The sequence below is a fragment of the Apis dorsata genome, unplaced genomic scaffold (genome assembly GCF_000469605.1).
Source record: "Apis dorsata unplaced genomic scaffold, Apis dorsata 1.3 scaffold_376, whole genome shotgun sequence".
Classification (NCBI taxonomy): domain Eukaryota; kingdom Metazoa; phylum Arthropoda; class Insecta; order Hymenoptera; family Apidae; genus Apis; species Apis dorsata.
This window is the reverse complement of record NW_006263639.1, coordinates 690811-710142: the sequence shown is the minus strand read 5'-3', so window position 1 is coordinate 710142 and position 19332 is coordinate 690811. Positions and strand designations below refer to the sequence as shown.

At 27.3% G+C, this 19332-nt stretch overlaps 1 protein-coding gene across 1 annotated transcript in view; it reads right to left on the bottom strand.

Moving 5' to 3' along the window:
• Positions 1 to 1196: 1196 nt before the first annotated feature.
• Positions 1197 to 19332, bottom strand: part of LOC102675876 (eye-specific diacylglycerol kinase) — a 64261-nt gene continuing 46125 nt past the window's right edge. Inside the window, exons 5-14 of the mRNA XM_031511993.1 lie at positions 14911 to 15581; positions 11592 to 11986; positions 9372 to 9754; positions 7635 to 7947; positions 6893 to 7067; positions 5421 to 5529; positions 5062 to 5351; positions 4132 to 4404; positions 3660 to 3823; positions 1197 to 2633 (exon numbers count right to left, since the gene is read on the bottom strand). Coding sequence (XP_031367853.1) covers positions 2584 to 2633; positions 3660 to 3823; positions 4132 to 4404; positions 5062 to 5351; positions 5421 to 5529; positions 6893 to 7067; positions 7635 to 7947; positions 9372 to 9754; positions 11592 to 11986; positions 14911 to 15581 — 2823 coding nt within the window. The 3' untranslated portion in view covers positions 1197 to 2583. The remainder of the gene's footprint in view (positions 2634 to 3659; positions 3824 to 4131; positions 4405 to 5061; positions 5352 to 5420; positions 5530 to 6892; positions 7068 to 7634; positions 7948 to 9371; positions 9755 to 11591; positions 11987 to 14910; positions 15582 to 19332) is intronic.

Here is a 19332-nt window from a genome sequence, read left to right as displayed (position 1 = left end):
TGTACATATATATATACATATATATATCATTGTGGCTCCATTTTGTTCAAAAACGATCTTATCATGTCCATAGGACGAATAATGCTCGAAGAAGTAACTATATATACGTTATACGATATAATTCGACAATAAAATTAGAATAGTCTAGTAATAGTATAATAATAAGCGACGATAGACCGTCTTTTTTTTAAGAGCTAATTGGTGTTCGTACGTTGATCCCCTTTTTCATTTTGGTACCGAGTTATGATAATTCTTCTTCCCGATCTCTTATCTTTTTTTATTACCGATCGCCGATTCTTCATCCGATCTCTGCTTCTTTTCATTTCTCAATCGATTAATATCGCTTAAATAGGTGAACATTACTGCTTGGTACATCAGAGATTTTGTTTCTTTCGAATTTTTAATGCGATCGGTGTATAGCAATGGATAATGGAAACTTTAAGTCGTGTTTACATGTTTACAATGCACGAATTCCCAAATAAAATAGGAAATATCATTTTTTTATGATTTAAAAATTATTATGAATTACTTTCGAATCGAAAAATATAGAATCAAATATAAATGATTTTCAAATATAAATGAAAGAAAATAAATTACTTACGTAAAAATGTATCTTGAATTCAAGATTCTTGGTTTGAAATATTACAGATTGAATATGTTTTTTTATTAATTTATAATCAATCATTATAAAAATATGCAATATCATTTTGAATCAAAAAGCAATGCAAACCTGATTTAAGTTTCCACCGATTCATCGACTGATTGGCACATTTTTTTCTTTAAATCGACGTTATCCTTTTTTTTTATCAAAATTCTATAATTTTATTTATATATTATAAATGATTCACGAAAACAATATATCTAACAATTATATTTCAGATTACGCAAACACATTAAATTATATCACACCGATCCCATATATGAAAATTCGAAAGTATTTTCCAACTATCCGATTTTTTACATAACTGTCCATTTCATTTTCCATCTTTAGCTTGTATATAAAATCACGTGTATATACGCGTTTTTCCATGTATATCCAAGCAGTGGCAAGAAGTGCAACGAATGTTCACGGACAAGAATAAAACAGCATCGTGAAGAAATCTTTTTATCTTAAGAACAATAAATATTATATCAGTATTTAACGTACGTAGAAAATATATGTATATGTATAATATATATGTATATTAACGCGAGACTTTTTTTTATAGAAAAAGATATGTATATCCAATGCAACGAGGTATCCTAGAACAAGCGGAGAGAACAATATAACGAGATATTAAAGTGAACGCTTGGAGATACCAGCAGAGTCGGATAGAACTTCTTTCTCTTCGATAAAATTCAACAAATAACCATGGCGATAAATATATTTCATCTTCATCCTCTGATTATCACGCGATTATAACAAAATTTTTCGAATACACCTCTTACGAATAACCTCTTCGAATCGAAAATGAAAAAATCTTATCCGAACAACGATCGTAACAATGCGCACAACGTGCATAAAAATAAATTTCTAACGTGAATCAACGATCCTCTAATAGTCTCAATGATCTAAATAACTGGAACGAAAAAATTCTGCCCAACTCTGTGAACACTAACCCTATATACTTATGCATCCTTCGCATTTAAGGAAGATGATGGCGCCACTAGTCGCGAAAAATGTAAAAATCTGTGTCTACGTTATTATGGAACAACAACGCTACAAATTCAAATACAATAGAGATAATTTACTTAATAATCTGTCAAATATTTATAATCTGTCGTAATATTTAGAAATGGAAACGTAGAAAAATATAAAATAAAAATCATATAAACGAGAATACAATGAAGATTAGTCTTTATGATGTTTAACTATAATTAAATTTCCGATTAAATCATTTTCCTTTAATCCTAATCTCTCACTAATTCGGTTTCTCTTCTTGGGTCATTTCTAAGAAAATTTTTATATTTTTAAAATTCATACGATACGAATACGATTTTTTATAACAGCAATATCCCGAATGAGCAAAATTCTTTTGCCGATAATTCCTGTTTCATCCGCACGCGTGTTATTTTTCGGCATTCTTATTGTTATAATTAATTTCAATTCAAAAAAAATCGGTGAATATAAACATTTATGTGATTTCTTCGTTGGTAAGACGAGACTTAAAAGACAATAATAAATAATTTTCTCGTCTAATTGAAGTACGATTTAAAAATATATATATATGTATATATGTATAGAGGTTCTTAATCGATCGAAAAATTTCTAATCTCACGACACGCGTATATACGTGTTATGTGTATATGTAATTTATCTATACAGAATGTAATTAATTTACATGCTCGTGGAAAGGGATCTCGAAGCTTCGACGAGAAAGGAAATGGAGAGCACCTTAATAAATATACGTCGACATCGCTAATTTGCCGATAAAAGGAATAATCGAGTTATCACATGCGACTTACGCAAAAAACAGAGAAAACGAACGTGTATCATATGATGACCGTTGTTGGTGACGATCGTTGTTCGTTCACACCTGGATCATTTCTCTTGATGTTCCTACACACTGGATCAATTCAAGCCCTACTAATTAAGGGCGGAGGTCAGAGGGAGTTCTCCATTTCTTCCGTTGTCAGCTGGAACTGCTCTTGACCTATATATCAATAAAACCGATATACATATGAATAAAACCGATTTAACCGTTCGTCGGAACCGTTCGGGCAGTGGAAAGGATTTCAGTTTGATAGGATGTTTGATCGAATGGCTAATAAAAGTCGTATATAATATTATCGATAAAAAATTCTTTCTCTCGAATGGAGAACGAATGACAAATAGGTCCTTAAAGAATTTTATGTATTCTTATTATAAGTGTTCAAATAGCGAGAGCTTTTTATGTATCAAAAGATCACGAGATATAGATCATTAGATATATTATTTAATTTTAATGTGCAAATTTAATTCTTAATTCATTATCTTCTCTTTTAATTTTTAAAAAAATTTTTTTCAAATTTTTATTTTGCTCTTTGAATCATTATTTTAATGAAAATATCTTGTTTTTTCTTTACGAGATCAAAGGAGATATCCTTATATTTATGAAAAGTGGTGTAGTAATTTATTCGAGTTTCTAATGGAAAAAAATTGTAAAGGAAATATGCAGCCTTACGAGAAATTGATATAATACTTTACTCCTTGAAAACCGCTTTTAAAAATACTTGTAAAATTGTTTGAGAATATATTTATTACTTGTTTGCAAAAAGTTATATCAAGAAACAATAAAAAGTCTTGCATTATAAATCTGAAACTAACTTTAAACTCAAAGTATAAAATTTTTTTTTAATTCATACATATAACATATATATATATATATAATCTAAAATAATAATTTTTTGAGATAAAAAATAAAATATCTTACTTAAGAAAAAGATAAAGATAAGATTAATAAATTACAATCTTTGGAATAAAAATATTTCATTCTATAAAATATTATGTAGAAAAGAATAGAGGAATAGAAAAAAAATTGCTTAAGCATTATCTGATTAAATTATTAATTCAGAATCTTATTTTCTCTAATTGATCCTTATTCTTTAGTATTCTTCATTTCTTGTGCTATTACAGTCTTCGCTTAGCTGCATCGTATATTTTTTCACACGAGCATCTAGAAAAAGATCAAAACACTCACTGCTTAAATACGCTGCGAGGTCACGGTCCTCTGCTTGTAGGGCTAGATCGCGAGGTGAGTTGCCGTGTCGATCCTTGATGATTAAAGTAGCACCACCAGCTACCAACATGCAGCAAATGGAACGACGTTTATATTGAGCCGCTTTGTGCAGAGCGGTCTGACCTCTGTAATTAGAAGGTACAAACTTTTCTTTTTTTTTTTCCCTCGTTTCCTTTTTACGCGTCAAAAATAAATTTTCTCTTTAATTCATTATATATCATGTTCTAAACAGATTTATCAAAAAATATAAAAAATTTTTTAATTTAAGCTAAGTCATTTATATTAAATATCAAGTTAAATATTAAAACTTTAAAATAAGTTAGAGAGTGATTTATGATGCTTATATTTCTTCTTATCTTTTCTATTTTTCTTTTTCTTTTTTTTTTTTTTTAATTGAGCAAACAGTTGGTATAGTATATTAGTATAGGCTTACTTGTCATTGTCGATCATATTCAGAATAGTCGGTGGTGCACAAGCGATGAGATATCTGACAATATTTTTATGGCCATATCTCGAGGCCAAGTGTAGAGCAGTTTGTCCAGTGGAGTCGATTGACAAAAGGGAATATCCTTTCTCGTGAAGTTCCTTCAAAGCTTGTAGATCGCCTATTTTTGCTGCTTTCAAAATACCATCACTGGTTTTCTCCAATAATCCCGTGTTAAAGGTGTGAACCTCAGAACTCAAACCAAAAAGTCTATCTCGTGGACTGTAACATAAATTAGCCACTCAAAGAAATAATTTTCTTGTTATTCTATGACTATGAGTTTTATTTAAAATTATTATAAATGTATAATATTCTAAAAGAAGAGAATATTCTAAGAGAAGATACTTAAAAAGTTACTTGTTGTAGTAATTAACAAATGAGATAAAAGAGATGATAGAAATAGATGTTCCCTCAAAAAAAATTGTTTTTTCAAATATTTGAATAGAAAAGTTAGAGAAAAAAAATTTGAAAGTACACTAATCACTAAGATATCATAACTAACATTCCTTTATAATAAATAATAAAAATCATTCTAAAAATCGAATTATTCTGTGGAGAAGATTAAAGTATAGTATATTAAGACATTCCTTTTAAAATAAATTTCTTTTTTAAAAGAAATAAGGAATAATAAATGACCAGCAATATAACATTATATGAAATAGAGATTTCAAATTTGATTTAAACGAAGCACTTCCTTACTCCTTTTAGAAAAAAAATTCTCAAAATAAAAAATATATTGAAGGAAAAATAAATATTTCATTATATGATTCAATTTATATCACAACATCCATCAATTTTAAACTACATATTTGTTGCAATATTATATATTATACTTACAATTAATTAATATAAAAAAATAAAAAAATAAAAAGAATTTACCTAATGAAGGTGGGTGGTGCTTGATGTTGCGACTGAGAGGCAACCGTCGCAGAGATCGATTTTGAGGAACTGCTTTGTTTGGTCGCATCTGCAGATATGTTTTCCTCCTTTTTCATATTTGGAGATACATCCTTAGATGTGTTATTACTCATCGGTTCATGAGATTTCGAAGTCACGACCTCTGTCTTTATTTCAGTTGATGTTTCAGGTGATGCATTCTGCGGTTCCGTATCTGCTTGTGCTTTTGGTTCTTCTTTAGGTTGCGCCTTTGGTTCTTCTTTAGGTTGTGCCTTTGGTTCTTCTTTAGGTTGCACCTTTGGTTCTTCTTTAGGTTGCGCCTTTGGTTCCTCTTGAGGCACCTTTTGCTCTTCGTTGGGCTGCTCTTTTTGCTCTTCGTTGGGCTGCTCTTTTTGCTCTTCTTTGGGCTGCTCATTTGTCATGGCTGCACTTTTCTTTGTTTGTTCTTCGCTATATTACACGTTCTTTCTATTAATCTAATGATACGATTCCATTACCATTACAGATATCACGGACGAAAGTGTGAAGTGGCGATAAAAGGTTCAAACAAGGTATTATTTTGAAGTTACGAGTCATAATTATGTAACTTCGAATCATTTTTTAGATCACTGTATACGGAACTATTCAATAATTTCTCTGTGAACAATATACATAAAAAATAAATAGGTGAACTACTATGTTATATAGATTAAATATTGTTCTTTGTTTGAAGAAAATTGACCGTTTAAAACCACTTCTGTAATTTTATTTATTTTAAATATTTCAATTATGTTCATGCATATATTAGAGTATAAGAATTTATTTAATTCTATTTATTAATTTAATTAACAAAGACAAATAAAAACCACACTGCAATCCAATTTATGTAAAATGTACTAAGATAGAATATGAAATAATTAATATATAATTATTAATAATTATTATAATAATTATTATAATAATTAATATTTCCATGCAACAGAATATAAAGAGCAACAATGCAATAATAAAGATTAGAAACAAAAATAAGATAATAAAATTATCGAAATGCTATGACATTGTTCAATGGTTCTAAACAGTCAATCTATGTTAAACAAAGAACAAAATTAATTTGTAACTGACGTCGTTTCCACTTTTGTTATATGAACAGTATTATAGAATTTCAGAAATTTAAAAAAAAAAAAATTCAATATTATCAAGCTTAAATTTTTGTTCAATATATGTTAGAAAAGATAGTTTTGCATATTTTATTTAAAAATATTAAGGCTAAATTTAGTAACTTATAACATTATTTATTATATCTATCATTACTTATGACATGCAAATTAACCCTTTGCACTCCAGGCCTGTTTCGCTTGGTCCACCAGCAACTCCAGTCTTAGACCCGTGCGTTCGGTGCGTTCGGTGGCCTTATAAGATTACCATAAGATAATTATTCATAAAATAAGATTACACCTTATAAGATTATACGTAAAGAGCTTAGGTACCTATTTATGAAGCGATATTCTAAAAAAATCAAACATAAATAAATATCGCCGTTCAAGTTGCCGCAACAATCCAGTGGTGACTGAAAGTCACCATTGGAGAGCAAAGGATTAATTTTTTTATCTTTTAAAAGTCATAAAATAACAAAAGAAAAAATCAAATATTAAAATCTTTCAAATTATACAACGCCGATTACAAATTTTAATCAACAATTAATACATTGCTTTACTATAAACAAATATGAAACATACAGTATTAAGAAAAGGATTATCTATGAGAACAGAATTATAATGAGTAATCTACTGTAAACGTGAAAAAAAAGTTTAATTCGATAAATAAAAAGAAGTACCTTGATGATACGTTAGTTTCCGATTTTTGAGTCACAGATATCTTCGATTCTTCGGATTCGTTTGATTGATTTGCGTTCTCTTCGAGAACGTACACCGTTTCGACAGCTACATCGGTCACGTAATGGAGTTGTTCTTGAGCTTTATCGATTCTGAAGAATCGTTCCGCAGTGCATGCTGAAAAATTATTCGAATAATATTGATAATATAATTTCAAGCCATATTCATTCTAATATGAATTTTTAATCGTTAGTTATTATCTTAAATAATTATTAATTGAATTTGGACTACATAAAGCAACATAAAGTTATAAAAAATATAAATTCTAAAATTGTTTTCTGTAACAAAATATGAATAAACTTTTCAATTGATATCAAATTTTTCTAAATTGTTTTAAGAAAACAAATAAAATAAATTTGATTAATGCAGAATACATATACAAAATTTATAAATATATAAAAATGATTATTATAATTACAATTATCTATAATATTTATTTTATAAGAATCCATTGGCAATTGGATTCATAATTTAGATACATTTATTTATGATATAAAAATATCATATATTATACTTTAAAAATATTTTAATTTAAAAAAGAAAAAGAACTTGAAAAACATTTAACAATTACATTATTACTATTCAGATAAATCATTTTAAGAAACTTTCTTTGTAACAGTTGTCACAAGCGGCTAAAGAATCCTGTAAATGGCTGGAACGGAAATTCTATACAGCGATACTTACAATCGAGGAAGCAACAAGTGTCCATGTTATAGTCTTTCGCCAGGATCTTTCTTAAAGATTCTAAATCTGTGGTAGCGTCAAGATCAAGAGGTTCCATAATCCACGTGATAGCGGACTTTTTCAACATATCTTTATCGTGATGATATCTCTCGTAATCTGACATCTTGATCTTCATCACCGGCAATTTTAATCTTTCCAGTTTGACGTCTTGTTGCGGTTTGCTCGAACTTCTTCGTTTCGCTAACATTGTTGCCTTATTTAGTAATTTTAGATTTATGATAGATGGTAACAGTCGACAAGCCTCGCCATCGACCTAAAATAAGAATAATAATTTTTTTCTTTGATTGTATAAATCATAATCGAACATACAATTGAATCATTAAATTATAAAACAATTTTATTATCGTATATAAAATATCTCGCGATATTCTTGTATTTATTGAGATAATTTTAATTATGTAGTTTCAATAAATAATTGGTATTTTATGTAACGATATTTTTTTATGTTGTAAGACAGATTGAGTTAATAACAATTAATTTTTTCTATTTTCTTTTATTACAACCCAAGTAAGTAGTTAATTACATAATAAATAATAAATAATAATATTCAATTATAATTATTATTATAATTATAATTATAATTACTTCTAATTTATTTCGCCATTTTTTTTTGTATCACACTGTATGTATTTAAAAACTATGTAAAAACTGTCTATGTTGTAATTTATGTATGTTAATATATACGTGGGATATTTTTAGAATATAAAGATCAAAACAAATACAAAAGTCACTATAAAAATATCGGTTAAAAACTTATTTATCAAGTTATTTAAGTTATAATTAATTCAGATGAAACAAGACGGAAATAGTGAGATCTCTCTGTGAAATTATTCTATTTTTATCTCTCTTTATCTGACGAAAACTTGCATTGTTTATAATTAGACTGCCGATATTTATATATTTATGCAAAATTAGAATGTACAAAAATACACAAAATATATATAATACTCAAAAAAACATGAAATAAAACTGTGATTACGATATTTAAGAAATAAAATAAATTTCTATTTAAACTATATTTCTTTAGTCATTGTCCATAAAAATTTGATTTTGCAAAAAATCTATAATCTATTTAATTAATCTAATAGTTAATCTAATAATTAATATTTATATAATATATCTAACTAATATATTAACTATATTATTTATTATATATAATATAATATATGTAAGTTTTAACCAATATTTTTGTATGCCAAATTTTGTTTTTATTTCTTTAAAATTAACTCTTTAAAGATATTTCACAAATATATATTCATATCTTGTATATTGTCAAACACGAACAATTTTATAATAAATATTATTATTTATCTAAATATTATTATTTAGACAAAATAGATCTCTTAAATATTATTATTTATTTATCATTAAAATTATATTCCATATTCAATGGCACAAATTTTACATTATTTTATATTATTATACAATATTCTATCAATATTACTTACATTCTGTATATTAGATAGTGATATCCATTTGCGTTTTTTTATAATAACAAAATTATCACGTGTAACACATTCAATATATTTTTATAAATTTAAATTAATTTCCATAATGTTTAATAAAAACATTTTTAATAAAAACAAGACGAAAAAAAAGAGTATAAAAAAATAATATAAAATATTCATGCATACATAAAATAAAAGTACGATACATATAAAATAAAAGGAAATTCACCTGCATTGGAATGGTCCTCGTGGTAACCAGCTTAGCTGTGCTGCATTGAGCAATGCACGTACCATGGCCACCTGCTTGAAGAAGCGGAAGCTGGTACGTGGTCAAACCGACGACCTCGATCAGTCCATCTTCCGTCGATGGTTCTTTGGTTCCGCTCGCGCTGCCCCAAGGGTGGGTTCCACCACCGTACGAGGCGATGTTCAAAAAAACTATGGCATGAACACGATGCTCCTTCAGTTTCGGTGTCAAATCTTGACCGTCGCAGTCCAACATCACAAATTCCGATAGATCTTTCCACTTCCGTCGCACGAGATCCTTACCGCCCATTTGACCGTAAAACATTTTATTCCGTAACCGTGAATTAAACCTCTCTGGATGCGCCTCTGTAACACAATCGAATTTTTTTATTCTTAGTTTTGCTCTACAATTACATATTATAATTATTTTATTGTTTACAATTGGCAATTAAAAATAGTATAAATATTTCGCTACTCTTACTTTTAATTAATAAATTTTAGTTAGTTACTTATTTATTTTAATGCAATGTTATATTATGAGGAATACTAGGTGAATAAGATTTATTTATTTATTAAATAATTAATGGAAAGATTAATCATTAACCGCGGTAATAAAATTATGTTTTTTTTTTATTTTTCGTTAACTCATATAAAAAGGAAAAAGGCGAAGATATTTTAATATTACAAAACAAAGTAAATAATTCAAATAAGATAAAAAAAGATTAGTCTGAAGTGAAATATTTAATAGATTTTAATTTAATAGATTTTAATATGTATAAAGTATTATATACAAATAATATAATAATTGGGTAAATTTATTCTTAGAATTTATCCTTACATCTTGAAATTCAAAGTAAAATATTATTGTTTGATAAGTAATGTGGTTTCTTTAAAAGAAATTTAAAATAAAAATAAGAGAAAAATTGCGATATTATTTAATATGAAAATTAATTTTTCTTACAATTATATTACAAATTATGTTATGAATTTTCAAAAAATTCTTTTCACAATATTTTAATATATTTCATTATAAAACTCTATTATTAGGTAACTAATAAAAATTTTTTTTAATACAATAAAAATGTGAGAAATGTAGAAAAAGATTTATTTATAAAAATGAATATTCATGAAAACAAAGTTAATAAAATTTAGATTGTATATAGATAATAAAAAAAAACTATTATAATCAAAAATAATAATAAAAATATGCAAAAAACATACATTTTTAAATTTCATAATAATTTCTTTAATATAAAATATGTCTACTTTAATTAGAAAAGCTCAAATATCTGATAAAATATGAATAATATTAAAAAATATTTATAAAAAGATATATTATGTAGTATTAATAATTTTCTATAGATTGCAAAATTTATATTTATATTAAATCAATTTTAATTGGAATTATATAATTTTTATTGTATTAATCAATGCAGCTCGTTATTTTCTACAAGAAAACAATTTTGTCGAAAAACAAAATGTCGAAAAATCTTTATTTCAGAAGATATTTTAATTTAAAATTTAAATTAATTAGAAATTTATAAAAAACAAAAAGAATATAAGTAGAGTATTGCTACTTATATTTTTTCTCTTTTATATGATAAATCTTTTATAGAAAAATTAAATTATTTATTATTATTTATTATTAAAAACTACAATTATAATTTTATTCAAAAATTGAAATTGATCTTATGATTTTTATCCATCAATTTATAGAAAAAATATTAAAATTCTATGATACATCTTTTATACCAACTTTTGTCCGAAATATTTTTTCATAATATTCTACCATTTTCCCAGATATTTAAATATTTCCAATCAAATAAAACATATTGCTATTTTTCCATTATATAATAATAAAAAATAATAAATAATATACTTCAATAAAATTAATTCACACCTATCTTTCACCCTTCTCTATATATACTATTCTTATCCCACGTATTCACCTAAAGTCATATAAATTCGCATGTAAAACTCATCCCGCTTAATGTTAACGTTCGTAATATCACCCTCCAGTAAAAGACATTTGCATGAGATATGAATAACCCGGCAACAGGTTCTTCCCTCGGCAAGTACATAATACTTGTTCCTCGACGCGTTAAACGATACCGTTTCTAAATAATTTAAATAAACTGTTGCGCACCATTACGGGGTAAAAACCCCTTTTCTAAGGGGAGGACGAGGGACTACAGGGACTAACCTCGAGCTTCGTGAAATTCAAGAGCGATATGAGCATCCACACCGAGGGAAAAGTAATTATTAACGACGTTTAGAGGTAGATTCTCTTTGCCCTTTCCGTTATCATCGTCGCCCTGCGCGTCAGGATTCCTCTCGACGATCAACTGCCACCTGTCCAGCAACACCGTCTCGCTCTCTCCTATGTTTGTTAAAATTTTCCCGATCGGCTCGTCCGTGTAACCACCACCCCATCCTAGAGCCCTGGCCAGATCGTTTCCGGTTCCTAAGGGAAGCACGCCTACCGCTGGAGGTGGGGATGCGCCGATTTGATCAAGGATGGATAACACCCAACCGACGGTACCGTCGCCACCGCATGCGAGAACTCGAAGATTAGGAACTTTTTTGAATAATTCCAACCTGAAAAATGAAGAAGAAATATTTCCGATTTTTATTTTTAGTTTATTTCGTCATTGTTTGGGTTGATAAGTAAAGAAGATTTAGATGGTATTTGAGAATGATATTGATGGTAAAATGAGGAACTATATCAAATGAATTTCACGCGAGAATTCGAAGATTAAGAAATAATGATTATGAGAAGAAATTGATTTTTGTTTTTGTTTTTATCGTTCGAGTTATAAAGAAGTTTTGAACGATTAGGAAGATAGTATTGGAAAAAGAGAAAATTATATATATATACAGGTTAGTTGAAAAGATTATAATAATTTAATTGAGAATGAGTATTGGAGAATGAGAAAAGATAATTAAAAGTTAATAATTTTTGATGAAGATTAGGATAGAAAAATTACTTTAAAGTATAATTTTACATATTATAATAATAAATAAATTAATAAAAAATGTTAGAATAAAGAATATAATAGTTATCTCCATTGACTAAAATTTATTTTTTTTATTTTCTAGAATTAAATAATACAATTAATTGTAAACCAAACTGTTATGAATTATTTATCATTCAATATTATCATATGAGCTAAATTGTAAAATTATATTTAACATAAAAAAAAAAAAAAGTTAAATTATTGAAATTTTTTACTTTTATTTATGAATATTTAATATTGAAGTTATTAAATGTAATATATTGTATATTTATATGATAAATATAAATGAAATGTTCAATATTTCTACAATGTACATGTGATTTTTATTTAATATTCTTTATTTAATTTCTATAGCATCAGAAATAATACAAAAACATTTATATGTTTTATAATTAAACATTTTATAAATAAATATATTATTATATTATAACATTAATATAAATGATGTTCGTGTTTTAATGAATTTACATATTTAAAAATCAGAAACGAACATATATATTTCGTAAAATGAATTCTTAACAAAAATATTGTTATGATTAAAATATCGTTAATGATTAAAATAAAAATTTTATCATAATATTAAACAAATTTTAATAAATGAATATAAATAATTTTTTATTTAATAATTCACATAATTAAAAAATTGTAAACATTTAACAAGAAGACGAAGTTTATTTAAAAAAAAGGACATACAAAACCATTCATTAATAAGTAAATTTTAAAGAAATTTTTATCACTGTATTCACTATATTCAATTCAATTATAATAATAAAAAATTCACAGACAATTATTTAACATATCGTTAGCATACAATCAAAACGAAATGCTTCAAATTTTGAATAAAGTTTTCAAGGAAATTTCGATAATACCATAGCGAGAAGCTCTATACTGAAAAGTTCACTTTTATTCAGCCATTTCCTGGCTGCCTGCCATGTCCGCAAAACTTTAATTAAATTTCTCATTCATTTATCATATTTTCCACTAAATCGTACTCTTTTCAACTAATCCAATGAACTCAATTCAATTTTCATTCAATCAACTTAATCTCTTGCCAAAATTCAAATCAATTCAAAGATGGAAAAAACAAAAGATTTGATTCTCTTTTGAGATATTGATTCTTGAAAAGAAAAGTATTCTATGAGTTAGTTAAAGAACATGAAATTAATTACATTCATTCTATAAATTATACTTATTAATAAAAATATATAAAAATAACATTTCATATATCAATGAATAATAACTTTCTTTCAAATTTCATAAAGACCAAGTAAAAAAATATAATAAAATTCGCAAAATAATTAATTTGTTTCTTAACTTTTGTTAATATATATCTAATAACGTGTATATATCTGACAAAATAGTTTTTGAAATTGTAAAATTGTAAAAGTTAGCATACGACAATATTCTATAAATTAATTAAAGAAAATTAAATTATCATAAATATCGTAATATAATATTAAAGTAATAAAAAAAAAATGCAAATGTGATATATGACTTATGAAAGAAAATCATAAAAATTTTGTTAATCAACTTATTACTAATTTATTAATTAATTTATTATCTTCTTCACAAAAATTCAAAAAATCAATTTGCAATTATCTACGTAATATTACAATTCCACATATTATTTGCAGTTTCATTCTTGAATAATAATATTTTGCCATTTCAATAAATGCTGTATCAAATCAATACATTCCCCATCTCCAATTTTCATTTCTTTCCTCTTTAATTAAAACTAACTCTATTCTATCAATTTAAGACATATAAAATTGAAGTTATTATAGTTTTTTATATAACATTCTTGTTAAAACAAATACATCAGACTTGATTATTGTTAGAAAATATATAAAGTTTATTTTTACTTATGATTCATTTAAAAGACATGTAACTTAATATATTGAGAAAATAATAAATACAACTTAAATAATATCAAAAATTTATTAATATAAAATTTTAATTAATAATAATTTAATATAATAAGTGTAAGAGTGATTCATCAAACTTCAGTTCGCAATGTGTTAAAATATTTCAATATACAATCGATCGTTTTTTATTTTTAAATTTATTTTAAAACTTTGTATAGAACATAATGAATTACACGTATGGTAATATTTTAGTAAAATATCAAAATATGAGTAGATAAAATTAACGTTTAAAATCAAAGTTTCATTTTTTTTTCTTTTAAATATAACATTGTAGTGACACGAGATGAAGTAAAATTTTAAATTGCAAAATATTTACTTTTTAATATTCAATCACTATGTTGTGAAAAATATTTTCAAAAATGCTAAAATTTTTCAAACTCCCTCAAAGAGATTTCCTATCGACAAAAAAATTGCTTCATATATAACCCATTATACATACAACAAATTTTCAATAAAATTCAAATTTCTACGTAATATAATTCTTTCCTAATACAAAATATTTCTGTGACCTCGAAAAAAAAAACATTAAATAACGTTAAATAACATTCTCTACGAATTTATTATTCATAAACTCACTTACCCCATTTTGGGTCCGCCTTGAGTCAGATCGAACACCTGCCTAGGATTCAACAGCCACTGAAACTTCTGCAATAACTTTGCACCTTGATTCCCGCCCGATTTCGGGTTAATGAAGACCAACACGGGTTTCACGGTGGGCGTGGGTATGGGTTTCACCACCCACAACTTCCCCTGATCCTTGTTATCTTGCTCCTTGTCCTTATCCTTCGACTTCTTTCTGCTCGACGTGCTGCCACTACTACCCCCAGACTTCTTCTTCCTAGGCGACTTTCTCAAGCTGCTCTTGAAGCTGCCCTTCCTGGGCAGCTTCACAATCCAAGATGGCGGCACTATGATGGACGAATGAACGCCCAACTCGCAATTCTCGCCGATCTTCTGAACGTTGAAGCACGCCTCCTTGTTGTGGTAGGCGAGTTTGCACCAGCTGCAACTCACAGCGACGATCTCCTTCGATGTGAAGCTAAGCTTCGATTGGAACGATTTGCCGCAATTCGCGCATTTTCCCTTCTGCGAGCGGCGGTGTACCCAGTGGTGTAGAGTGTTTGTCTGTTCCCGGTATTGGCGGACCCCAACGTCCCGGAAACTCGATTTACAGGCGAAATTTAGGCTCACCGCACACACCGCGTGGGCAACCACTCGGCAGGCGGCGCATTTCATCCGGGGCCCATGTTTCTGGAATTTCGAATTAGGTTTTTGGTTAAGCGGTAATGGTAATTCGGGGTCGACCCACGAATCTCCCGAATTCGGGATAACACGCAGGTCGTTATCTATCGTTGGAGGATATTATATAGTATTATACAGCGTTCGATTTATGGGAACGAAATTTTAGCCCGATTACCTCGACTCATATTGTTGCGCATAGCTCTTTTCTGACATCAAGCGTAAATATATAAGATGAAATATGATAATAGCATTAAAATGATATGGAAGATATGAATGGAAGAGGAAATTCGGGAAGAGAAAAGAAATGAGAATGATTAATTTTTAATTGTATTATCTTGTTTTAACTGTTTTAATATTCTTCCTGAATTTTTATAATCTTCTGTTATTTTGAATCATTATATTTATTTTTATTTCTGAATTTATTTATAATAAAATTTATAGTTTGGTATAAAATAAAGAATTAATTTATTTATAATTTTGTAATTTTATTTCCAAGCGATTTAAAATCTTAATAATAAGTATAGACTTGAATTCAATTATTTAAAAAAAAAGTGGATTTTTATTATATGAAAGAGTTCATATTATATTTTAATAATATATAATTATACTACTTGTAATAATATAATATTACAATATATATTACAATATCTTTGAACTTCAGATTTATGATAAAAATATAAATTGATTTGTGCTATTGCATTTATTTTAATCTTTTTGCCTTGTAACAACTTTGTCATAAACTTTGAAATTGAAAAATGTCATACAATTTTGATTTTAGTTATTTATCGCAAATTTTATTTCAATATTTTTACGAAAATATATTGAATAATATCTCTATTTAAAATTTTAATTATTCATAAAGTTTTAAACAAAATTAAATATCGATCTCTCGAGCATCTCTCGATTAAATTGCAAGTCAACACATTTGAGATTTTATAGGAATTTTCTATTCTATGTCGGTTTTAGGCATACAAATTTTTCTAAGAAATGAAAAATAAGAGACAATTTTTCTTTCGAACTCTTTTGTACTTATCGAAAATCAATAACTCAATCATTCTTCAATTTTTAATTTCTAATGAATTAATTGTTTTTTTTTTTTTTTTTGATAAATAACTATGATTATTGCGACTGTGATCTATTCGCTATAAACTTACTCTTAGATTTTATTAGAGATACGACAATGTTCTTATTATCTTAACTTAATTTCGTTTTCAAATTCGAGATTCGAAAAAATTTGGAAATGTTTGCAATTACGATTAGAGATTTAGATGTTACAAATGTGTTATTATTATTTTCTAATTCCATATTTTTTAATCTCTAAACTAATCTCTAAAACGATACAATAGAATATTATTTGATAAAATCGCGAAATTAATCGCACAAATTAATTTTATATTATTATTGTCAATTCAAGAATTGAAAGAAAAAATTGCTACGATAATAAAATTTCAAATTCCGTATAATTCGTGATAATTAACAAGTGATTTTTGAAGCGAAAAATTTTGTTGATTCTTAAATTTTTTTCGTTAATAATTTTAATTAAATGTTATTTAGATACCACGCACATCAGAGGAAATTGAAACAATTAAATTTAAAAAAAAAAACGAAGAAAATGAAAACGAAATGAGCAAATGTTAATCAAATATTTCTGGAAAAAAAAGAAAAGAAAAAAAAAGAAAAAGTAAGATTCAGGGAATATTATAGAATGCTTTTAGCCACAATGGAGAAGAAAGAAACCGCAACGTATGCGACATTAGTTTAATGACGTTCGAAAACTGCAGGGGCCTCGTTAGCAGTTCTTTAATGGCATAATCGATAAAAATTGCGGCCAAGAATACTGTAATCTAACCATTCCCAAACTATTCGTTATATTATTTACTTTTCTCTTTTTCTTTTCTCTCTCTCTTTCTCTTTTTGTTTTCATTTTGAAAATCAAGCTACAATGTGTTACAAGTAACCGTTTCAATCTCTGCCCCGAGAGAAAAGTTACGATAAACAGTAAAAACATAAAAAGCAGAGACCGGTAAAAACTTCCATTCTTTCTCCAACTATCTATCTAGCGTATCTCCATCTCCTAAAAAAACGTAACAAAAACGCTTTCGTCGATTGCAACACGCTACCAGCGTAGCGTATCTCCATCCTTTGGAACGTAACGAAAACGTTTGTCCGTTGATTGCAAAAAACGTAAGATCGATGTAATGAATGCCGGGTATCGAACTATTTTCGTATTTACATATAAAAATTTGTTTTTCCCTATTGGAAAATTACTAACAGGCTATTTTACTGATTTACGTGGATATATTGAAAAAGAAGGGAAAAAAAAATTAAAAGAAGGAAAAAAAAGAGAAAAGAGAAAACGCAAAAGAACGGAAAAATATTTCACACTCCCCATGAGAGAAGAGAGAGGACGAGTCTCGAAATTGATAGTGGCGTGTGTAAACGTAGACCTGGTTGTTCTTGTTGGGAACGTATCAAACGATTTAAAAGCTTCATCGGTCCCTATTGTCTACTCGATGATCAAAGCGATAAACGATGATCACCAAGCTCAAAACAAACTGAAGCGAGCTTTATCGTATAGCTGCATAAACTACGATGATAGAGGGAGCGGGATGGAGGGCGCTCTCTGCAAAATTGTGACGATTCTCGCGGATTGAGAAACGTGGTCGAGTATAGAGAGTGGTGGATTTGTAGAGGGTCAAGGCTGGTCGACAGATCCTCTTGGTCGTTTCTCGCTTCCACTTCTCGAAGAAAAGCTTTTTCTTTTCTTTTTTTTTCCTCTTCCGATATTGCCCAGTCACCGCGGTTTATATTGGCCTACATGAGTCACCCGAAACATGCCTCGATCCATTACAGTGAATCGAGCAATTTGTCCGAGATAGGGAGGGTAAAAAATGAAGAAGAATGTACGAGATCCTTCTCGACGATTGCGGGAGAAGAATGTACTTTTTCTTTTTATTAAGGGAAGTAATTGGTTAATTCGCTCTTCCAAAGATGTAATTTTATCGCGAAAGAGATGGAAAGCTTTTCTCTTTCGAAACTTTTATTCGAATTGGATCGATCGATCGATCGAGAGTAAATATTGAATATCTATTGTTTTCGTGACTTTATTATTCTCTGTGCTCGATTATCTTCCCATTTTCTTGATTGATTTGTAAAAATGTAAAGAGGAAATTTATTGTTCGTATTATTTAGATCGAATTTGTTTATTGGAGAATTTTAATCGATGAATTATGAAAATAAATATTTGAATAATATTTCTTAACACGCATGAAATTTCTTAAATTATGTAATTTTTAACTCAAAAAAAAAAATAATAATAAAAAAATGTTAAATAGTAATAAGTAAAAATTTATCTTTATAAACGATCAATTTAACTCGAACTTTAAATTAATAGAAACGATTGAAAGGATATTATTTTTTCATATCATTTTCAAAAGAATGATCAAATAACATGTCGCGATATTATAACATGAATTAAAAAATAAATTGATAAAATGAAATAAAAGAACACAAACAATATATTCAATTTTCAAAAACTTTTACCGATTCTCACAGATTTTATAAACTTTTATATAAAGCTACCATTAACTTTTTAAAAATATTACCTCATATCTCTATTAAAATGTAAAAAAGAATCTTTTTAAATATGTGAGAGTGGTTGAATAATTTTGTCCATTTTGAATACTTTTAATATTTGTAACAATAATAGCTTGTTAAATTGCTCTCAAAAAAATCATGAAAATGTCTTCAAAAAATATTT